Source organism: Sturnus vulgaris, chromosome Z (genome assembly GCF_052056855.1).
Source record: "Sturnus vulgaris isolate bStuVul1 chromosome Z, bStuVul1.hap1, whole genome shotgun sequence".
In the NCBI taxonomy this organism is placed as follows: domain Eukaryota; kingdom Metazoa; phylum Chordata; class Aves; order Passeriformes; family Sturnidae; genus Sturnus; species Sturnus vulgaris.
In genome coordinates this window covers 56,331,526-56,356,845 of record NC_142283.1, presented here as the reverse complement: position 1 = coordinate 56,356,845, position 25,320 = coordinate 56,331,526, and the positions used below count along the sequence as shown (strand labels likewise).

General features: G+C 39.0%; 1 protein-coding gene across 1 annotated transcript in view; it reads right to left on the bottom strand.

The window, feature by feature from the left end:
• Positions 1-1,110: 1,110 nt before the first annotated feature.
• The window catches only part of PGM5 (phosphoglucomutase 5), a 69,798-nt gene continuing 45,588 nt past the window's right edge, over positions 1,111-25,320 (bottom strand). Inside the window, exons 8-11 of the mRNA XM_014882268.2 lie at positions 18,454-18,589; positions 17,325-17,508; positions 13,824-13,958; positions 1,111-2,668 (exon numbers count right to left, since the gene is read on the bottom strand). Coding sequence (XP_014737754.2) covers positions 2,579-2,668; positions 13,824-13,958; positions 17,325-17,508; positions 18,454-18,589 — 545 coding nt within the window. The 3' untranslated portion in view covers positions 1,111-2,578. The remainder of the gene's footprint in view (positions 2,669-13,823; positions 13,959-17,324; positions 17,509-18,453; positions 18,590-25,320) is intronic.

The following is a 25,320-nucleotide window of genomic DNA, read 5'->3' as shown; positions in this document are numbered from 1 at the left end:
CCTATGCTAAACATACGGTCTGGTATTAGGAGCTTTGCATTTTTTTTGTAAGTTCACATAACTTGCTTACTTCCAGGCATTAATCTCTCACGTTAGTAATTAAAAGACCTCAGGAAATGCAGCACATTCCATGAGACTGTGGCTACAGTCCTCTCCCACACACATCAGACATAAAGAGATGTACTTAAGTTTTACAAAGTTTTATTAATCTTCTTGCAGAGAAAAGCAATTAACTGGTAGAAAATATCAGTTATATTTTATCAGTATCACCTATCGCCACAAGAAAGGGATGGTGAGTGGATTTGGGGTTAGGCTAATTCTGCAAGTCTGCCCTTTGACAGCTATTAAAAACCACACACAAACAGCCCTTTTCTCCATTTCAGTACACAAACGCAACTAATATTTCTCCAGCCCAGGACAAAATCAATGCAGAGATTTTAAAATATGCCTTTATCTATAACTGCCTTCATGAAAGCAGACTGCCATCTACTGCAGCTCTAGTGACAACTTTCTGATAAAAGCACAAGTGTGTTTCTTCACAATCTTCATCTGTTCTCGAGTCTTCCCACTGCATCCTGAAAGACACCTGGCTTCAGTACATTTTACTTTTCCAACTGCATTCTCCCCATTCCAGAAAAGCTTGGCAAATGGGATACTTCTTAGTATAAACAACTAGTTCTCTATGCAACCGAAAATAATTTAATTGTCAGAGAACCTGTAAGAGATTTTAGAATTTTTAGAAATTCTGACTTTCAGAATGTTCTTTCATGCAACCCAGTAATTTGAACTGTCATAATCCAGAATGTGCCTGTGCTTGACCATGGGTGATTTACTAGTTAGGAGATTATTATCCTGCACCTAGAGAAGTTTAATCACTAATAAATATAAAATATTAGATAAACAAGGTCTTTGTGAAGATGAGTGCTCTGACATTATAAAGTAGATGTCCAAACTGTGTGCGAATGTCATGGTCACATAAAAGAAAAACTTTTATAAAAAGAACTAAAGTCTTAAAATCTCTTTTGGTTTATGGAAACACTTACTGGTAAGGTAGGATACTAAGTGAGAACATTCATACCTCATTTGTTTAGAGTCAATTAAGTAATAATGTAATTGTAATAAAGGCAATTTTATTAGGATGCTTGAAAGTGCAGGGTGTCTTGTCCACAATTATGTATTAAGACAAATATACAGCATTACTCTTTATTGTATACTAAGTGCCATAGCCATTTTTTGACAGAAGTGCTGAAAGAAATTTAAACAATTTCCTTTGCTGCAATATTATGTAAATTGTACTAAAATTTGACAACCACAATGAATTGAAATACACTGCAAAGAGGCAAGCTGCACAAAGCCACCTTGACGAATGATACAAGTGACCTCACCATTTCCAAGGAAGCAAAGCTTTCAAGCAAATCACATGCATAAAGTGTTTGTGTTCTTTTTCAGCGCACAGTAACTGCTATAATCATTTCACAAGCAGAAAAATGCTGATGTCCATATCCCCAACAGCCTTCTCAGATCTATGCCGGGAACGTCTCTTGCACTCCCCAGATTTTTATTGCATGATCCACTGTTATCAATACTCTAATAGAAACCGTGTCCAGAAGGTGCATCTGACTATTTCTATTCAGTATTTTTATTCAATTGATTACGGTTTGTTTAATTCCTTCTTACTCATTTACTTTGTGGTAAGTGGAGCATGAGTATTCCGAAGACTTGAAAAACTTCTGTAACTCTTTCTTAAAGAATTGCTGAACTTGCAGAGGTTATCTTTCAAACACAGTAAGCACCAGTATCATCTCCTGACATGAGGAATATTGTGGAAGACAGATTCCATACCCGACATATTGCTGGAAGGACAAAATCAGCTCTATAGCACAAAGGTCTCCTTTTGGAGAAAAACAACCAAAGAGTCAAAAAATAAGAGAAATCTAAAGGCACAAGTCACATTGATATGTTTTAAAAGCAGGGGTAAAAAATATGGAATAACCCCATCTTTGGGAGCAAGTGTAAGTGTGTACACGACACTGCTGTCAGCGTGCATCTGTGAGCAACAGGAGAGGCCTGAGAGGAGGCATGGAGCCAGGGGAGGAAACACACCCTATGCAGAGCTTAGCACACGGCCCTGTGACTCAGAGATGCTCTGGACACCTCTTCAGAAACCTACCAAACCTACCAGAAGGTGACAAGAATCCCAAACAATACTCACCAAGCATGTCTTTGCTTTGCAACTCCTCCCACTCTCCCCCGAACTGAAATTTCTCCAGCTTTTATCACAGCATTCAAAACCAAGCAGTTGTCATTTTCGGCTACATTGCTGACAACATTTGAACATTAATGCCTTTTTCTTTGGTTATACTGTTACCAGAAATTACGATATTGCAGGTAAAACACGTCAATACACTATTGCATTTGAAGATCAATGCAAATTATTATGCTTAATGTTACATTGAATTTTTCTTCCCACCTAACTTTTAAAATCATACAAGGCACAAATGGCTAGCAAGTTTTAACAAGGTTCTGTCTCCTCCTTGCTGTTCCTCTTTTGGCCCTGGTTTAACAATCTTCCATGGCTTCAAGTGATGACAGTGGGTCCCTTTCGTCCTGTCCTCTCATGAATCTGAGATATTTTCAGTGCAATTGCTATAAGAGGACTCAGCACAGCCTAAAGACGAAGAAATACATTGAGTTACATAAAGCAGGAATATCAAGACATCTTACATTTATAAATCCTTCTTTTAACTGTACAATTATGCGATAATAACAGTAAATAATAATACAAAAAAGTGACACAGCTATGGTGTCTATTACTCTTATACTTGACACAATGAAGTATCATGCCTAGCATACGTTTTGTGAAGTGTTACATTGAGCATATCTAAGCTACACAGCAAAGAGAAACTAATATACACTGTACTGATCACGTCTCCATGTAAGAGGAAATGTGGAGCTCTGAGATCTGCAGCACAAAACAACCCAGAAATAACAGAGGTAGACTTATTTCTATTCTGATGAGAGGAAGCCACATAGGTGGTATTTCTTCCTAAGTACACTTAATATCTGAAGCTTAGTGTCAGAAGGTACTGTAACAACTAACTACCTCAACAGAATTCACAGAAGTGTGCTTTAACTAATACCACATGCAATTGTATTAATAGAGTAAATTCCAACAGAATAGCATGAACTTTCAAGTTTCAGGCTTATTAAATAGCCATTTACAGGCCTGGATGGGTGAGTACAGATGACAACTATGATAGTACCACATGAAAATCAAGTAAAACACAATTTTTAAAACGGCAGTTGAATCTTCTTTCAGTTAGTTAAATGATTCACAAAGATAAAATGGCAGAATTGAGTTTTGTGTGAAAACTTTCTTTTCAGAGCCTCATATTTGGTTACCAAAATAATTCTTTGACCCCTAGAGATTTCCCACAGCTGCCCCTTTCAAATAAACAAATTCCAGATTCACATACATTAGGTTTGAGAATCAAATGAAACAGAACAGTAATTCTGAAGAGCTGAAATTTACAGATATCTTTTTGTAGGCCTATATAATCAATACTTTGAATCTGTTTCAGCCACCTAAGCGTTTCTGACAGGATGAGGTGTTTGCTTTATTTATGCAAACAGTCAGTTAAATCAAAAGAGTGAAGTGACTAACTGTGCAGAGTCATGGAATAACACAATGAATGCCATTGGTGTCAAGTGAGTTTATGATTAAGCTCAGTTATGCACAAGTGTGAGCAGTCTGACATGTTATTGTTAAAAAAGCTCCATATTTGTAGATATCTATCTACTGAATAATCACTGAAGCAGAACACAAGTCTATTAAAGTCAAACATACTTAGAGAAGATTAATATGTAGAGCACAAATTCACATCTGTGAGCAAATGCTGCAAAAGTAAATATTAAAATGTGCCAATTTATAAGGTCTGGATGAGACTAAAGCACTTGAAGTTCTCCAGCACTCCTCTAAGAAACCACTTCCTTACATAATCTAAAACGTACAAGAAAAATTTAAAAAGCAACTTTCCCAACCCTCTTTACTGGTCCCAGCTTTTTTAGGCAACAAATGCACTCTGAATTAAAAGGAAAATCCACAAGCAACACTTTACACAATGCTGGAACAAAATCCGGAATCAAATGAGTTTATGTGACATCCATTTACAAAAACAATTTGGCTTGCCAAATGATTCCAGTTACTACCAAGCATTCTGCTTGTTGCAATCATGCTTCTCAACAGAGAAAGTCCTTTTTAAATTTTATTTCATTTTAATTTAAATTTTACACTTTTTTCACCTGAAATATGTAAAAAAGCAAAAGCGCCTTTTGGAATGGCAAGAACAGTATTATGCCTTTTAAAAATTCCTTTACCTTTGCCACGAATAGTTTACATTTCAATTGTAAGAGATAAATCTCAGCCAACAACCATTTACCACTAATATTCCTCTAGAAAGACTTTTATATCTCAAGGAGATATTTTTAAAAAGTATTCTTCATTCTGTCTACTTGAGAAATTGTAAAATTTTGCCATTGACATTTCAAGTCCAAGTGACAATTGAAATTACTCTGTATGTTAAATAGCCCGTTTAGCTCTTGGCAACTGTTCAAGGACATATGGCATGCTATCACTTAGATGAAATTTAAGAATTGAAAATTAACAGAACCGACTTAAGCAGAATCTTGCTTTAGTAATCACAGACAGAAGTTGTATCTCTGAAAAAATAACTGGGAGGAATGATTACAAGAAAATAAATCAAGCAAGCAGATATCTAACATCAGGCAAATACAGACTAAAAGCCTTTTGCCTGGGAATAATCTGTACCAGAGCTGTCAGACATGTATCATTCCTGCTTGGCTCATTAGCAACTTTTCCCTCTGTGATCTTGTAAGAAAATTCCATACAATTTTGTCTCTTCTAATCAAGGTCTCAGATAAGATTTGTCCCATGATGCATCTGGTTTATCAAAAAGTTAGGAAGGGCTGAAACGTACCTGCTTGTATGTTAAAAGCTCAGCATGTGCCTGTACATCCTGCAGAGCTTCTGCCATAAGCTGCTTCTGCTCAATACACAGCTCAGCACAGCGTGCCCGCTTTGGCCTTCCATCCCAAAAAACCCAGAAGTCTTTGGAAAGGTTTATGCCATAGCCACCTCTCCTAAGAGATCTAAGCGATGTGTTTCACTGTGAAACAAACTGAACTGACTCTGTAATACCCACAGCAGTGGTGGTGTTCAGCTGATTCAGCTGAGAAGAACACCTTCCTCAGGAAAAAAGGAAACTGACCTCTCTTTTTGTACATGGTCTGCCTGTTAATTCAAACGAAATTACAACAAAGGTCAAGAAGCCAGTTGTTCTGCCTCTGACAATAGGGGAAGGCAGGCATGAGGGGTGAAATAAACAGAAGGAAAATGGAAACCAAATGGAGCATGAAGTCATCTATGTTTGCAAAAGATTAGTTCTTTTCTAGTATATCCAAAGATCTTTGAGGGAAGATAAGGTTTGATTAATGAATTTCTTGATTCGTAGAATATTTTACAAATAGCGTCCTATGATTTATTTCCTTTGCAGTCCCAGTTGATTTAAAATTTCTTCACTCTACAGTGTGACTTGGAGAAGAATCTGAAGATAAATTACCTGAATAGCACAAACATGCTGCATTACCTAAGAGTGTGTTCGAACAGATGTAAGTCTCCACATTCTAAGAAAATCACATTTCTAAAAAAAAAAATCACATTTCTCCACATTTCTAAGAAAATCTTATGAATTTTAATAGTAAAGGCAAAACTTTTATTATGGTTCAACTCCTGCCAGCAACTAAGGACCCTGCAGCTGCTCATTCACTCCCCTGCCCCTGGCAGATTGGTATAGAATTGGAAAAATGTAAAACCCATGGGCTGAGATAAGCACAGCTTAAAAGAGGAAATAAACTAAGATACAGTAACAAAATAAATAATAAAAGGAAAAAGAGTGAGGAATAAAATCTAACCAAACTCCCACAAGTGATGCATATTACAGCAGCCCACCACCCACTGACTGATGACCAGCTTGACCTGAGCAGCCATCAGCCCCTCACAGCTAACTCCCCCACAGCGAATACACTGAACATGACCTTCTGTGATACGGAATATCCCTTTGGCCATTTCAGGTCACCTGTCACAGCTATGCTCCCTCCCAGATTCTTGTGGACCTCCTCACTGAGAGAGCATGGGAGACTGAAAAGTCCTTGACGTGGGCTAACTTCTACTTAGCAACAACTACAACATCAGTGTGTTATCAACACTATTCTCAAAACAAATCCAAAACTGTACCACCTACTAAGAAGAAAATTAATTCTAGCCAGATGAAACCAGAACAATTTTATATGATTTTCATGGACTGTACTGTATGTTCTGACAGCTAACCAGAGCCATGCTAAAAACCCCAATGCCTCAAAAATAAACAAAGAGACAATCATTGTCTAACGGCACTTGTACTTAGTGTTGTATATGTCTTGACAGAACCATATACATTCCTTTTATTTTGTCCCAATTGAGTGATCCAGAACCCAGGACTTCTGAGTTGTTGATTTCAGTTCCCTACTCTTGGACCATAAATAATCATTTTTTTTATAATCGCTCATATATACAATCCCATATAACAATTTTTTTTCATATACCGAACAAGATCCACCTGAAAATCAGGGGGGTTTTCCCCTCTCCTGCTCACTGTTCAAAATTCATTTCAGAAATTCAGTGTTTAATGATCAAGATGTATTTTTAACCTTTTTTTTTTCCTTTGTAATTGGCTTACCTTTCGCAATAAAACACAAAGAAGCAACTCCTGCCCCAAAATCTTTGCTTGGCTGCTGCTAATTTTATGATTCTGTAGCTAACTAGCACACTGTTCACTAGTCTTCAGCAAAAGTAATTGCAGCATTTGTGATTCACTGCATCCCATTTAAAGAGTACCCAATACAGAGAGCACACAACTGAGGGAATTGGTTGATGTAGTTGCCAAGCCACTCTCCTTCATATTTGAAAAGTCACTGCAGTCTGGGCAAGTCCCAGGTGACTGGAAAAAGGGAAAAACATTGTAACTACCTTTAAGAATGGTAGAAAGGAGGAATACTGAGAAATATCGACCCATCAGCCTCACCTCTGCCTGGGAAGATCATGGAACAGATGGCCCTAGAGCTGTGCACACGTAGGACAGGGAGGTGATTCACACACAACTGCACCAAGGGCAGGTCCTGCCTGATCAACCCAGTGGTCTTCTATGCTGGGGTGATGGCATCGTGGATAAGGGAAGAGTTACATTTGTCATTTGTCTGTCATTTTACTGTAAAGCCTTTGGCACAGTCCCCCACAACATCCTTCTCTCTAGATTGGAGAGAGATGGATTCCATGAGTGGACTGCTCAGTGGATGAGGAATTGGTTTGACAGTTGCATCCAGAGGGTGGCGGTCAGTGGCTCAGAGTCCCAATGGGCTTCAGCGACAAGTGCTGCTCCTTGGGGGTCCATAATGGGACCAGTGTTATTAAATACCTCCATTAATGACATGGACAAAGGGATCAAGTGCACCCTTAGCAAACTTGCAGATGACACCAACCTGAGTGCTGCCCTTGACACACCTAAAGGATGGGATGTCACCCAGAGAGACCTGGACAAGCTTGAGTAGTGGGTCCATCGTAATCTCATGTGTTTTAATAAGGCCAGGGGCAAAGTGCTGCACCTGGGTTGGGGCAGCTCCTTGTATCAGCCCAGGCTGTGGTGAACAGATCAGAGCAGCCCTGCTGAGAAGGACTTGGGGGTGGTGGTGGCTGAGAGGCTGGACATTACCCAAAGAGCCAAACGTGTGCTGGGCTGCATCCAGAGCAGGTGGGCAGCAGAGTCAGGGAGGGAATTCTGCCCCTCTGCTCTGCTGAGACCCCACCTGTAGTGCTGCATCCAGCTCTGGGCTCCCAGCACAGGAACAACATGGAACTGTTGGAGCTGCCCAGAGGAGGGACACCAAACTGAACAGATGGATGGAGTACCTGCCCTATGAGGAAAGGTTGATAAAACTGAATTTGTTCAGCCTGTAAAACAGAAGGCCTGGGAGTGACCTAACTGCAGCCTTCCAGCACCTAAAGGGAGCCTACAAGAAAGAGAGGAACTTTTTACAGTGGCATGCAGTGACAGGACAAGTGAGAATGGACTCAAACCAAAGAAGTAGTTTAGATTAGATACTAGGAAGAAATTCTTTACTGTGAGGCTGGTGAGGCACTGGAGCAGATTGTCCTGAGAACTTGTAGATGTCTCATCCTCCATCTTCAAAGTCAGGTGTGGATGGAACTCTGAGCAATCTGGTTTAGTGAGAGATGTCCCTGCCCATAGCAGGGGGATTGGAACTAGATGATCTTTAAGGTCTCTTTCAACTCAAATCATTCCATAATTCTGTGACTCTATGACAACACCTATTTATTGCTGACAGAATTCACATAATAAATTATAATGTACAGTAAACAGAGCAAATTTAGTCATTATCAGAATAATTGGGACTATTAACTACTGACACTCTTTCCAGGACACTTATCCTGAAACAGCAGCACAACATGTTGAAGAGCACACTGGATTTACAAGTACAACCATAGCAGATAATTTCTCTTTGTCTTTGTATATGAAACTTCTTGAAGTTATTTGTTATTTCTTCCTTATCCAACTTCAATAATACATCCATGTGGTTAAACAAAGGACAAGACATGCGTGGGGATGTACAAATATCAAATATTGAGGTGACCTAATAAAGTAAGGCTATAAATGAGACTAAAGGTCAACAAAGTCTTATTTAGTATTTCATGCCCACTGAACATACCTCTACTTTTTACAGCTGAATTAAATTTAGGAAAACTCATAACTCCATTCACTTAGAAAAAGATCCATGCCAATGCACAAAGGTCCAATGCATATAAGACTTCAGAGAGAAATATTTTTGTTATAATGATCTGAACTTTCTGAAATGCTAGTTGGATGCCTATTTGAATAGTTACAGAAATTATTTTTAAATATAAATCTTCCATGTAAAAACTATCTGGAAAGCACTGTTCTCTGGAATGCCCAGTGATGAGGGGCATCACCTGTGACAAGCCACATCAATGGAGTGGTCTTTAATTCTAGAGCAGAACATTTCAGTTTTAGAAAAGTGTTGGACATTGTTTTCAAGACTGTTTTCGATCTAGATTGCATGACTATTCTAAGTTATGCAACATTCAAATGCATAACACATTGAATTGAATTGGATTTGTCTGAATTGAAAACACAGAGTTGGTTTTCGATATACTTTGGAGAGAGTATGATGATAATTTTTCTTTATTGCTCCTGATTTTCACTGTTGATATTGGCTTACAGGAAGAACTGAACGGAAAAAAGTAGCAACCCCTTATCTCCCAAGTGTCCATGAAGCTGCTTCTGCAAATTGCTTTAAATGGATCATTCAACAGCCAGAAGTCATGGCTATTCACATTTATCCATGACCTCAAACATCTAATCATTGGCATATTTTACCACTTTCCCCTGAACTCTTTTGTTGTAATCAGGTAGTTGTCTATGCTTTATTCCAGTCAGAAAGTATTTACCAATTAATTGTATGACTCTTACACTCTACTACACCTATGGTTTACATTACACCTATGGTTTACAACACATACTGGCCTACATATAAATTGGAATAAAAGGTCAGGAATGTCCACTTCAACTCAAAAAGTGCTATAATAATGTTCCAGAATAATATGCACATCTCAACATGCATATTGGAAAATGTAGTTCAGGTGTTTGCTTATCTGGGAAAGATTCACCATCAGAAGTTACATTGTCAAAGACTACAGAAACAAACTAAAAGAACTTGAACACTACTGTAAAGTTGGATGACTAATTTCAGGAAAGACTTTGTCTATAAGGAAAAGGGGGAAAAGAGGATGCTGGTATGAGGCAAAGTCAAGCTAATTACCATCATGATTCCACAAAATGGAACCTCCACCATGAGTGAGTTGTCTGTCAAGACAAGACATTTATTTTTTGTGAAAAAAGCCAAAGATATATCCAGGTATTTTGTTTTTCAGTTCAGATTTTGACTGGAATCATCACCAGGCAAAAATATGGAGCAGTGCATTATCTAAAACAAGATGCTGGAAGGAGTTGGGGCAATAAACAGAACCAACTGAGTATTTACTTTAGCACCCAACCATCAAATAATCTGGTCTTGGTTTATAATATAAGAGGTATGGAAGGAAGCTTTTCCTGATCAGTTGTTTCAGAAAGAGTGCAATAATACAAATGCCACACATAGTCGTCTCCTCAATTACAAAGATCAATTACAGAAAAATATTCATTTATCATTCAAAATGTAACCATTTTCTTAAATACCATAAGGTAATACGTAAAGTATATACATAACATTTCTTTATGTCAGTGCTTTTTCCTTAACTGACCATTTATGTATATGCTGTGTTCCTATGACTGACAGCAGACAGAATACAAAGCTCTTGAAACTTCAAATTTGTCACAGCTCTTTTAGATGTGTTCATGTCAGTACAAACGTCAAAGCAAACCAAACAATAAAGGAATTACAGTATCAGGAAAACTATGGCACCCCTTCTTAGGAATGCTACTTTCTGAAAAAGGGGTTTTTTATTCATTCTTTTACATACTTCACTGAAGACTATCAAATGTTCTCCTGGGAAATGTTTAGTTATTTTTGTACATGAGGATCTCCTAAAATTTATGCATTGTCTTGAAGTCCACCATCTATCTGCCTGGCTGATACAATCTATGACCTTGCTGTTTCTAATGTACTCATGTTGCTGGCAAAGCATGCAGCCAGGGCAAGAAAAATGAAACAGTGCAATACTATGTAATGAGAAACCAAATTAATTTATTGTATTAATTGAGATTAAACTTCTTTTTATCCCAGATTTTGTGCACATGGCAAGAGATGAGGAGGGTGTTTACAGAACCATGTATTTCCTGAGGCAGTCTGGGTATTAAAATGCCTGTCTGCACTGTATAAATGCAGGAAAGTCCCTGCAGCAAGTTTTCAGCAATGACGTTTCTACCCATGGGATTCAGTAGTGAATAACCTGATTAAATTGCCAAAAGTGCTGTGATCTGACAGGCTCCATTACCAGCACAGAAAAAAATCCCTTCCAGCCTTTCTTCTCTTCTTGGGAATAAGAGACTCTTTTGATATGTGGACTAAAAGAACCGAACTCTGCAATCCTCAAGGGCAGTCATAAGCCCTGCTGGTCTGCTTAGGATCGATGCCCTGAGGACCTTCCCCTGCACCCTGCCCAAGGCCCATTACAGCTGGTCCCTGCCTGAGCTAAGCTGTAGGAGAGCTTGTCTCCAGCCTTATCTCTGGCTCTGCTGCCTGGGTGCACCTCAGGCCCATGCTGTAGGCAGCTTCTTTCCCTGAAAGACTGCTCGGATATATGCTGCACCTTGTCTCCAGTTTTGACTTTGATCCTGTCCCCTGAGTAGGTCCAGACTGTTGCTTTGTCTCCAGCACCATCTCCTGCTGTCCCAGATGAACCCTGAATCTGATCCATCACTTGTTGGGGGAGCTGGTTGCCGGAGAGCATCCCTGTTCCCCTCACCTTCCTGCTGTAGGACTGTCCGCTGGACAAGGGGGCCACTGCCTGTGGTACAGCAGGTCGGGATGCCTGGCTCCTACTGCCTTGTGCAGCAGACTCATTCCTGCTGCTCCCTGGACATGGTCTGTATTGATGGTGAGACTTTATGCACCTCTCTCAATGTGCTCTTCAAGCAGAACAAAGAAGAAATATAACAGTAGGGCAGCACATTCCTCATTTTCTGAGGACAACCACTGCTCCCTCAATCCAGCCTCTTCAGAAGTAGAAAATTCACTGAGAACATTTGCTGTTTTCCACTCTCATTTAGAAGAATGAAAGTTAAATAATGAACACTCACTGTAGGTTACCTTAGGAGGCACACAAGACTAAATTCTGCCAGAGTATTACTTCTCTTACAGAAAATAAAACAACCTGTTAATGCAGTAACAATTCCACTTTAAAATGCTCATGCTCATTTGCAATGAAATAGCCAAAAGTTTAGCCAGATAATGCTTCCAGTATATCCTCAATTGTTTTCTAGTATTTTTTGCTGGGTCAGACAAGAAACACGTTCAGATCACAAATTTTGGTCACATATCACAAGGTAAGTCCACTTCAAACCTCTAAAATCAACTAATACTCTGTCTCTTACCATTACTTATTTTCATCTGCGCCTTACTTGCATAGCATGAAGAACCATATTTAAAATGGTCAGTGCAATCACAACTGATAAACAATTTGTGCTGTAACAAAATTTGATGTAACTCTGGTGCATTGACCTTGGCTGGTTGTCAGGTGCCCACCTGGCCATCCTATCACTCCCCCTCCATTCTGCACTGCCCATGGTGCCTGCAGAGTTGTTTCTCACAAATAATCCCTTCTTCCTTCCCTGCCACTGTTGCACAGTGGGTTTATTACCCTGCTTATGGATGTTGTCACAGAAGAGTACTGCTTTGGCCTGTGGTGGGTCCATCTAGGAGCCAGCTGGAACTGCCTCTTTTTAACATAGAAGCAGCTTCTAGCAACTTCTGACAGAAGCCACCCCAGATACCAAAACTTTACCATATAAACCAAGTATACCAGCAGGTGCAAATAGGGTTGTAGCAATGTTCCTCCCCAGTCAAATTATTTTAATGATCCTGCTAGCTGGGCAAACCTAGATACACAGAAAAACACTAAAATTGCTAAAATATGGTCCTTTACGCTGTTGGAGTTTAACATTTTAAATATTCTATCCAAGAAGTTACTCAGGATGCAAACTGTTACTTTAAAAAAAAGCAAATAAATTTAATAGATCATATCCACAGGCATGGGATCTGCAACATTTCTGTGACAACTGAAGCACTTTTCACGACTGATATACGACTATTTAATAGCATAAGAAGAAACTCACTAAGTTTATGGTCAGAATCTAGTGAATCATCAAACACTTAACTAGGGTTCAAATTCATTTGACAGCACATATGTTTTGATAGATTTGCATTTGCACTCCAGTCATGAACACAAAACTACATGAGACTTAAAACTACAGGGTTTTGATTTACTACAAGCCAAATGCTTGACTTCTTCTCCATTAAATATCCTTAATCCTCTCTTGTATATCACACCTTAAAGAACATACACTGAGAAGAACCTGAGAGTGTGAAGTATGATTTATTTTATTGCAATAAGGCATCTGCTGGACAATCCAGCAACCTTCACTCTTCTTAGGAAAAAGTCTGGATATGATATGAAATAATTCTTAAACAGCTGCAAGTCTTTCCCTTACAAGGGATATTGTTTAGACTCTGGTATCCGTATTTCCTAACTGTACTCTAATTGTAAGGAATCCTTGGGATGCCTTGACTAAGTTGCTCTCAGATAATCTGCTTTAAAAACAGTTATCTTATTTTTAAAATATTGTTCCATAAATCAAATCACAATAAAAAATTCTGAAAAAAATTCAAACTAGAATGACTTTTCTTAATACATTTGAAGTCATTGCCCAGCATTTAACACGAGACATCTCAGCCCTTGACACTCCTCGTGTGTTAGGTATTACACCAATATATATTAAAACTGCTGGTCCTTCCTCAAAAGGTATACATTTACAAGACTAGGGAAATCACCTACAAAGACAGTACATGGGTCACAGCACTGAGTGTTGCTTCTGATCAAAGATGAAAACCTGTAGCCACTGCTATTACCGAGGCAGTGCTTCACTTACTGACTTACTTCAGTGCTATTGCATTACCTGTGGCTCCTTGTTGTGCTGGCTAGGATCCTTTTCATAACTCTCTGCATAGATCCGCAGAGTAGCTCTCACATGACTAGAAGCGCTCATTCTGAAGATGAGTCTGGAAGCGTCTGAAAAAATAATCCGCAGGCCCTACGAAAGGAGAAGGAACAGCATGTATGTAAGTTGACAGTACCTTTACAAATCATTCACTGCTCCAAAATAAAAGGAAGAGTCATTTGGACGCCGTTCTTCTTTCCCCACAGCTTTGGGCAACTCACTCATTACTCTTTTTTCCCCTCTGAAGACTAGGAAACTATGTTGTGCATTCTCTCCCACTCCTCATAACAAATGCTCTCTTACTGATGTTTTTATATATTTTACTTGATTTGCTATTATTCTGCATGGTGGAGCACAAAATCTATGACTTGAGAAATAGGTATAAGATCACTACAGGTAAGTGGCCTAAGAAACAGCTACAGAATCCCTGGATCAAAAAAGTTGTCAGTAGTGAATACAAAGGACAGGACCAGTTGCTACCCCTCAAACACCATCAATATATGACTGCAAGAATTTCAATAAGTCTGTAGTACAATTTGGAAAACTTAAGGTGTTAATTAATTTCAAGTACATTAATTAATGCACATTAACTATGTGCATAACAAAGAGGATTGATTAATTCATTAATTAACTAAAAAGCTGCTCTTTGCTGCCCTCTTCACATCTTTTTTTTCTTTTCTCCTCACCCCTTTTGTACTGCATACATGAAGACTTTTTTAACAATACACACCATATTCTTGGATCCACAGTTTCTGTACAGGAAGGTCATTAAGGCCAGAGGACTAAATTGCACAGATAAATAGTTGTAATGTTGCAATATTCTACCAGCTGTGCACTAACACATTCTAGCTCCTTTTATGTAAATGGTACCCTTAGACTAAGTGCAACCTCTGATAAGCCACTGAACTTTTCTTCCCCTTTGTTCTTCTGCTGTCGAAGGCCTAGTGCACAAACTGAGATCCTCACTACTTTTGTTTAAATGGCAGTAAACCATTAAAAAAATGAGAGAAGATAATTAAAAAGAAATAAATTTTATTTTTCCAGTTTTATCAGTGGCTTGATGTTGGAAATGCAGCGTGTCAATATTCTAATATATAAGTAAAATCGAAGTAAAATCTTTGTTTCCTGAGGTATTTGCTAAAGCATCTTTAGCACCATATAAAGAATTGTTTGATAATTACAGAATAATGGAATGGTTTGGGTGGGAAAGGACTTCTAAAGGTCATCCAGTCCTGATATCATCAGGTCATCATGTTGACAGCAGTGGGCAGGGACATCTTCAATCAGATCTGGTTGCTCAGAACCTCATCCAACTTGACATTGAATGATTCCAAGGATGGGACATTCACCATCTCTCTGGACAACCTGTTCCAGTGTCTCACCACCCCCATTGTACAAAAAAGTCTTCCTTATATCTAGTCTAAATTTACGCTTTTAGTTTAAAGCCATTACCACTTGTACTACTGCAACAGGCTCTGCTAAAGAATCGTCCTCATCTTTCCTACAAGCCCCCTTGAAGTACTGAAAGGTCACAATAAGGTCTCCCTGGAACCTTTTGTCTCTTAGTATAATGGCCAACTTGTACCTCTTATCCTTATAATTAAATTTAACACAAAAATGACACTGGTTCCATTCTTGGCTTTCTGGACCCTCAGGAGCAGCATTGTTATACGCTAATGTGTGCAAAAACACAGTATAGCTTTAAAAATTAGAACAGTCTTCAAGAACAACAGAATGTTTCATTTGATTTTGTCTTATTACTGCAGTGTGATAAACAATATTCATGGATTTCAAGAAACAGAATTAATTAGAAGCAACAGTCTGTGTGTATTGTTTGCTACCTATTTCTTGCTGCTGTGTTTGTTTTCTGAATATGTTGTTTATTAACACTGAATAATTACCATGTAGCCAGCTTCTCATTCATGAGACATTGCAGTTACACTGAATATAAATCTCTATTCCCTATGTTCTGGAGAACAAAATTTGGAATGTGCTCCTGAATACTCAGCTGAAAAATCTCCACGAAATCTATAATAGTCTGAAAGAGATATCTGCATTTAGATGATGAGCAAGCTACCCAAGGAAAACGGCAGCAGTGAACTGTTGTTTCATTTGCACAGATCAATATCCTCTCCAATTTACTGTGTTTGGAGAATCCCACGGAGGCTGCAGACATACGAAGCTAGGAATGTGTCCTTGTCAGAGGACAAACTGGTTGAACTGTACTCTGAATAAATAGGAGCTTCTCCCTTTGAAAAGACACGCTTTCTGGTTTTATGGGCTCCCTTTCAGAGTCCATCTGAAAAAAAGCCAAGTCATGTTTCTCTGTTTGTGTTACATGGTGATATGATTAGCAATTATATTCCCATACAGAGTAAGTGCTTTGAACGAAAAAAATAAGGGAAAGAAAAGTGCAATGAAAATTCACAAGCTGCTTTTTAAAACTACAAAGGTCACGAGTCAGCCATGCCTGTAATTTTCCACTAGACTTGGAAATGACAATATCTTCATATCTTGTTTAAGTAGTAATATGCAAAAAGAAAGTAGCTCAGTGGCAGATAGGCTGCTTATATCTTCTGGATGCAATGATGAATGGAAACTACAAAGACTCTGAGCAGAAAGGCATGACAATGGTTTTAATGGCTTGTAATATAATTTCCTAGGGTCTATTTAGGTCAAATAATTTTAAAACCAGAGAAACTAGGATCATAAAAACATAAACAGCATAAAATCAGGACAAACTTTAATAGGAGTCATAGCTCATATTCAAGACACTTGAATATAAATTTATACCTGGTAAAAGTATATGGTTACTTCTGAGCACATCATGAATTTCCAAACACTGAAGACTCAGTTTGAACTGCAGTTCTTGATAACTAGGAATCTCCGTACAGACAGAGTCCAGAAGGAACTGGTAATTTGGACTAGGGAAGTCAAATATGCCTGCATAGGCTATATCATCCTTCTATAGGCTACAACCTTCTAAAGTCTTCTGCATGCTACTGGCTACAATAGATATTACATCTCAGTATGTAAATCCTGTGAGTCACCAACAACGAACAAGAAAATTTAATTTTTTTGGTGATGTATAGCCAGTGGGGATTTCAGATAGAAAACAGAAAAAGATAATACCTTCTTTCCATATGACATCTTCCACTGTTCTGGAAAAGGAACCCTCCCTATACAGGCATTGCTTTCAACAGGGACTTAATTCCATCCTATGTTCACTGTGACATTATTGTCTCCAGTTATGTACAGCAAGCACAGGATAAACTCAAGGTAGATTATCTTATCCAGACTGAGCTAATCTTAAGAGGAAATGCAGTATCTATCACAGCAAAGGAAACACCATCCCATAAATAATAAATGGAAAGTCTTGCCAGCTGAACTTTAGAAACAACACTGTTGGAGACAATATGACAGCTGCAAACCTTTGCTAATCCATCACTACAGCCATACCTGTCTTTTGGTCACAGTGCCATCCACAGGATCTATGTACTCAAAGCTCTCTGTTCTTTCCACACTGTAGATATTGTTACCCACAGCAAACTGCTGGTGGCTGAATGATTTGTCAGTGATCAAAGCTTCCAGGTCTCTCATTATGAAATACGCTGTCCTGGGTTCCAGTGCTTCATAATCAAACCTTGCACATATATCCAAAAAAAAGTAGAACCAGAAAGTAAGTCCCCAGAGCTGAGAAGACAGTTCTGCTTTCAGAGAACTCTATATACTCACAATTAGCAATTTACTGCTTACTTCAAAAATCAGGCATGTACCACTAAGTACTGATTGTAAATGAAACCAGCACATACATGCAAGTCCTGTGCCATCTAACCATTGCATGTGTGCAACCACTGTTCTACACTGGCCACCTGACTCTAAATCAACAGAAAGCATCTAGAAAATGCAATTTCTAAAGTAGTGTAGAAAATACCACCAATACACAGCTAACATTGAAAATTTAATGACACAATCAGTGCAGTGCTCAACAAACAAGTGAAATAGAGAAAACTTTGCTACAAGTTTTGAGGAACAGCTATGTGCAAAAGATCTCACAAATAGCAAACTCCTCTGAATTAAGTCTGGATTAAGAGAGAGGCAGAAGCAAAGATGAAAATGATAGCTAGAACTCACCATATTGAGACCTTAATAAAAACAAGTAAATGTTTGTATCTTTGGAGGAGTTATCCTGATTTGGAGCCAGGCACAAGTTTCAGTTCTCACTAAAACTGTCACATGTAGGCACTTAGAGAAAAAAATGCAGGAGCAAATCTTGCTGGGATTATGTTTTCTCAACATCATGTAACAAGCTGTACTTATATATTCCACAAGTAAATAATTAAAATCTTTCTGCCATTCAACATTTAAAAATTCAATTACTCATATGCTAGCAGTGACATACATATGTAGCCAGATCCTTTTTCTGACACTTAATCCTCTGGAAAACCTGACTACAAAACAGTGATAATCTGTGGCAGATTTTCATTCTGTAGGCATAGCGAATGCACACTTAAGTACAGCTCAGCATATCTAAACAAGCAGAATTGTAGCAGAATTCTCCTATCAGCCTTTTCCTCATTTTTCTCACCTGCAGTAGTAGTGCCGGCCAAATTTTGCCCAGTGATCCCTGACAATCTCCTCCACACTCTGCTTTCGAGCTGCTAGGATTGAAAGCCAAACTAGCACAGCCCACAGTCCATCTTTCTCTCGAAGGTGGTCAGACCCTAAAGAGAGAGACATTAAGCACATTATTTGGTATCACTGCAAATCAGAAAACAAGGTAAGAAGGCTGGGCAAATGTCTCACTTAACTGTGTATGTCACATAATGGTAATCAATAGTACTACTCCAGCACCTCTGATATGCTCCAGACAGAAAACCAGGACTAATGTTTACAATGCGATCTATTTATGCATGACAAAGCCCATACTTGTAAAGTTAAATAAAAATATTACAATACAAGTACTTGAACAGAAACAGTAGCAGCATGGAAGCATTTGTAGCCATTATTCCTACTCAATGATAGACAGTGTTTTCATACCTCTGCTGCTGTTTCCCAGAACTGGGCTAGATATGCAAACCCCAGCCATGAGCCAGAATGTTCTCCTTAATGAGAGTCAAGTTCAACAGCATCTCCTTATCTCTACAGATGTCAAGCTGCAAAGAAAGAACTTCCCCATTCCATAAATATTGCGAATTTCCAGAATGTTCATGACCTTCAGTCAGGACAACAACAAAGAGCTTGAGAAGGCGTTTCCAGAGGAAAAAAGACAAACCAAACAAACCAGAGAGTGGGACTGTTACCGTTTTATATTTCTTCATACCTCTCAGTGGTAAAGATGTCTGGATGCTCCAATCTAGATGCCTTCGCAGGTTTGTATTTATGAAGAGAAAAATTGTTCCAACAATGAAAACTAGGAAGAGTGTTGGGATACCCCACATGATTTAACATGTGGTCTCAGATCTAAGTAAGATTCAAGACCCTAACACTCAGTAGATACTGATGGCAATTATATAAGCTAACAGAATCAAGAAACTTGAAGAGATATCAAACACGTAGCCATTGGTCTGGCATAATAACACTGAATTTGGTTAAAGTTTTTTGACTGCAGCCTTATGGTTCTCTGTCTAGTCACACATTATTGAAACCATGAGTACAAAGCAAGTCCAGTGATTCAGAATTTTTCTGTATTCCATGAAGTATCTACTGATTATGGAGGCAACCAATTGAATTATCTGTCTTTAGAAGATACTTAACAAAATCCATCAGAGAGTAATCTAAAAACTCTTAGGCTGCAAACCTGTTTTCTGAAATATTCTTCCTCAAACACAAAAACCCTGTTGCAGCAAGACTGCTTTGTACGGCTTGGCTTTACATAACAGCCTGCAAGGTCCACACAGTCAGTCATCAGTCAGAACAGCTGTGTTTTGCTACTGGCAAAGGACAGCTCCCATAATATAAATTGATGCACTGAAGCTGTTAATCCTGTGAAAAACTGTCAACGTATTAAAAGGCATATAAGGAAAATAACAAGATGTGCAGAGATGATTCAACCACTGCTTTTACCTTGAACTTGCAGACCCTCTTCTTGGGAGGGAGCAACAATCAGGGTAGTAGTCTCTGCTCACAGAGATTTTCTAAGAGCCCATTGTCCTGGGTCTGCGACAGGTCTGCCTACTACTTACGCTTCTTGTGTTACATTCAACCTCAACACTCTTTATCTAACATTAGTCTTAACATTAAGTTAACTACCACATGGTAAAATAAATGTAAATTACTATTCAGCACAATATTCAAGTTGTATAGGAATGATTACTGAACACTTGTTGATGAGGATAAAATTTTGCATAAAGATTATGTTTATATCTATGTGTTAGGTATTACAGAAAACAAGAACATTGTAGATGGACTTAAGAGCTGAGAAAGTAACATGTCTTCACATTTGCAAAGCAGCTGTCAAGATAGTAAGAATATCTCTTTTTGCTACTCGCTATCTGCCTTGATCTGTAATCTGTGAGCTCTCTGCAACAAAAGCAGTGTCCTATTACAACAGCCAGAGTTTAGGGCTGGTGCTTGAGGAGCTCCTGCACGAGGAGCCACAGCTGACTCTGTTCCCTGCTCCAGTACTGTGAAAGCATGGAGTGCCAACCAGCCAGAAGAAAAAGGGTAGGGTTATTTATGAACTCTCAAAGTTTTGCAAGTAGCTTCAGGTAAGAAAGGAAAACAAATGCCCTTCTACAGAAGGTCAGTCCTTCAGACACTCAAGCATAGAATCACAGAATTGGTTGGGCTGGAAGGGACCTTAAAGGTCATCTCTCACCTTTTCTACTCCCTCTTTGCAGTAATATGCTAGATCAGCTTAAGGATATTTTCTACAGGAACACCAGCAATATGTCCTATGGATAATAAAGTCAGCTTACTGTCGGCAAAGCAGACAGCAGAGTCACAGTCATTGTCACCAAAGCCAAGAGTCTATTCCCAGATAATGGTGCAGGCCTCTGTCCCTGCCACCAAAAGAGAAATCGAGAATAGAGCATTCACTTCCCCCTGAGCATACACTGCTCCTCTGGTAACAGCAGGGAAAATCATCACATCACCACAGGGGGCGGGGATGCTCAGGGGACTGGGAACAGCAGGGCACGAGCAGTCCCAGCTCCGGGCATCAGGCACCTCCTGGGAATGGGGATAGGGCAATGCCAGGCCAGGATGTGGGAGCATGGGCACTGGCCCTGCTGGGGCAGGGGCTGACAGCCCTGGTGCTGCTCCTGGGCAGAGTGTGGGAGCCCCAGCGGGCCAGGCAGGGCCCTGGCAACAGCAGGCTCACCCCAGCCATGGCTGTCCCTTTCCTTCTTAACCTGCATGCTTCTCCTTTCAGCCACTCATCCTTAGCACAGAAAAAATTCCGTTCTGCCTAAAATATCATCTCTGTTGCTGATTATCGCCAGCCACCTAAATGGCTTAAGTGTCTCAACAGACACCAGCAAGAAGTGGAGACATGGAAGTGAGCTTAACCCCTCAGCAATTTGCTCCAATATGAACAACTATTTATACTCCTGCTACGTAACACTCTGCAGACTGCAGGCCAGCAAATCATACAGTGAAGAGCACTGCAGTCATTCAGCAAAATGGTCTATATCATGACAATAGAGCAACAGGCTAAGCGAGCATTAAAGATAAGCATTTTGATTTAGCAAACACTTTAAATACATTTCACTGAACCAAAATGTTCTAGTAAAACATGGACAGAAGCATTTCTGAAGAGTTCTTTGCTGCATTCTGAACTTTGTTCTGGCATGGCTTAAGTGCATAAATCTATATGAGGAGGGCTGAACGTATTATTCTTCACATACATTTAGAAGATTTGGCATGTTCTCATTCCTTGCATGTCTCTTAGAGGACATAAATTGTTGCTTCTCAGAAAAGACAAAGCAATTGGAGAAGGTAATCCAGAGACAACAGTCTGGATATCTAGAAGCAATTCAACTGTTTCAGAAACAAAAACCAGCAATTAAGAATAGCCTGATACAACTATAAGGACAATAATCCTGTGTGACCAGAAAGTGTTTCAGTTTATTAGTCTTAATGGAAGTGAAACTGAGCACATCCATCAGCGTGGTTACTGTATACACATATGTTGTTGTATTTACTCCTCCTTCTTTCAGCAAAATAAAATCTATTAATGCAATTTTGTTACTCTGATTTTCAGCTACCAAAAGTCATCTGTAGATGTCTTTGCTTGCTCTGCCTTAACTTAGTCCTACTGCCCAGCTTACACCGTAGAAACTCTAGGGAGGGAGTTTATTTTGCTGTCTCATTTCAGCTAACACCATTCTTTGCTCCATAGATCCAATGAATTTGCAGAGGCAGACCTGTCTTGTGCAAAGGGAAGAAGGAAAAGGTGCCTCACGGCTCCGTATTCCTGAAGTTGCAATACTAACACCTCCTCCAGCTCGCTTGAGGCTCAGGATGATTCTCAGTGCTACTTTTAATTGAAACATCCCAGAATTAATGCACTCCTGATTCTATTCAATGAGCTGAAGCAGAAAGAGACAACAGAACAGAGGAGTTTACAAATATTTTTTTCTGATTAACCCTTTACATTTAATTTGCCATTAGTAAGGGAAATTACAATAACTGCAAATGTTTCAACAACTTATTTTTAAGTTAATTCCTTTTGTCTCCATATAACAGTAGGAAAAGTTATTTTTTACTACAGTAAATGACTATGTCCAGACTCAGCATGAACAACCTGGACAAAACTATCAGAGCATGTTCCCATTCATCGAGAAGCAATCAGCATACAGAGTCTTAAACTGAAGAAAAATCTTCAAAGGCAGTAGCTTGAGAAACAAAGCAAAATCATGCAAATATGTTCATCTAACGATTTTCCTACTACTTGAAAGTTGTCTAACTTTGTCTGTATCTGAAATATCCAATTCTGATAGGGAAAGCAAGCCCTGTGAGTCATATGCATGAATAAAAGGTAATTGCTTTTCCCTAATTTAGTAATCCCAGTCTATCATACTGTATTCTGTAAATGTGATTTTAAAACAAGAAAATCACAGGAGTTCACAAACCCACAACAAATCATTTTGTTTGCACATACTTGAGTCTTGCAAATATATCAACCAGCAGTCTGAAACTTAGGAATATTTCAGGCAAACGGAGATTTAGGGGCATTCTGATCTGATGATTTTTTCAAGTTAGTAAGATTACTTTAGATTTGTATTATTGCAACAGACACTACCAGATAACACCTTTGTGACTTTCATTCATATCAGCAACAGCATATTTTTATTTTCTCCACTAGTTCTTCTTCCACATAAGCTTTCAGGAGAAGGGGTTTGATATTAATATATGCTGGGATTTTGGCAATGAAGCAAACAAATCTAAGAAAGTTGTAGCAATTACTGAAGTAGCTTAAACTGCAGAGAGATAAATCAGACCCACAGTTCTCCTTATCCTGATTAATAGCTTGCTGATGAAATTTAGAAACTAATTGCTGCTGCCGAGGCCCTCCTTTGAACTGTGTGCTGGGCATTAGTCATAGAACCAGAAAGATACTAACCTCATCTGACAAGCTCCCCACACTGCTACAAAAATGGAAGAAGTTTTTAAAGCATTGGTTTAGCTCCAAGATCAGCTGCCAGAAAACAAGTTTGGGAAATACAGCTGTACGGGATGTTTTCAACATCTTTTCTCCTTTTATAGCAGTAAATTTGCTTTTATTTACTTGCCAGACCGAACTCCCTTATGTTATAAAACCAGAGCTCTGTATTACTTGGAAATTTCAGCTGGGCTTGATTACCTAGGTACACAAGCAATTGATTTCCAATGCAGTTTGACGACAGAAGGTGGATCTTTAAAACTCTTTTCTCTTACACAGAGCAGCAAATTTCCCACTCTGCTCACTATATCATACACTTATATAAATATTCCATGCTGAAAGCTAAAGAAGTGCCAAATTTTAGTTCCCTAAATAGATATGATTGTGCAAAAGCTGTAAAATTGATTCAAATGCCCAATACGGGCAGAAACATGTGAGGGTCAACAGCTTAGGACATTACTAAAAGATTCGCAATAAGGTAAATACTTACTGCTAAAAACAGCTCACATTGCTAAAGTACTGGTTATCTGCAAACCAGAACATGTTTTACAAATAAACCTTCTGGCATATAAGGACACTTTTCAGACATCTGCATTGAATTGAAAGATGATAAGGAAACTGAAACAGTGAGAAAAACAAGCTTTAGACATCATAGTCATTACATAATTTGCCCCAAAAGTACCACAGGATCACAGAATGGGTTGGGTTGGAAGGGACCAAAATAGGGCATGTGCATCAATCTCTCTGCTCAAGAAAGCTTATCCCAGAGAACATGGCACAGGATTGCATCCAGACAGTTCTTGAATATCTCCAGTGAGGGAGACAACATCTTTAGGAAATCTCCTGTCACATACTTTTTTACACAGCAACTACACATGGACTGAGGAATTCAAATACCGTGCTCAAGTTCTCTGGATGCCCATGGGATTGAGTCTCAAGCACCTAGATTTGCCTTTAGATGGAATTGGATAAAACTGGAGGTCAAAACAGGAGGCTTTCTGCACTGAAGTGCTGCAGGTACAACAAAGTTAATCTGATCAGAACATACCAGGATGCCGAGAATTTGCTGTAGACCAGCTCTCCATGCTGGCCAGCAATATGTTGTTCAAGCACTCATTTACAAGAGTCAGGATTTATCAGGAATAGGAAGAATTGATGATAAGATAGAAGAACCAGATTAATATAAGGAACACAGAGTGTTAAGGAATGTAGAGACTAGTCTGAGGTCAGGTCCAACAAATTTGCAAGAGAAGCAATAGTGCAGAGGGCAATTGTTTTAAGGCCTCACAGAAAGATTCAAGAAAGAAAAAAGTCAATGGCAAAAGAAGAGAGAAGTCAGGGTAATTTTTTGCCTATCTAGAACAGCCAAACCCTAGAGGCACTTCCTTGACCTCCACGAGTGTTTCTCTTCCAAAGTCAACCACTATCAGATACTCAGGACAATAAAATCAGACCTACAGAGATCACAATGTCCCCTTTGTTACGGTAGATCAAAACACTTTATTTTCATTTCTATACGACTAATCACCTGGGCTGAAGTCCAACAGTACTTGGGACAGTCTACTTAGCAAGACCTGAACGTGCCTTTGCAATGTGAAAGGGAAATCTGATGTTTGTCTTTTTCTATAATTGTACCATAGAATTTAAATGGAAAGTTTCCTCAAAGAGGACATGGCTTCTAACTAAGTACAACCAATGATTCCTCTCTTCTCCCTCAGACAGAAAGCATCTGAAAGATTCCATCACTCAACACCATCAGAGGAAGCTGGTCTAGGACAGTAACTCCCAAGCAAAGACAGATCTGTGGCAGTGGTTTGTCACAGCATACGGCACAGAGAAGCTATTCCT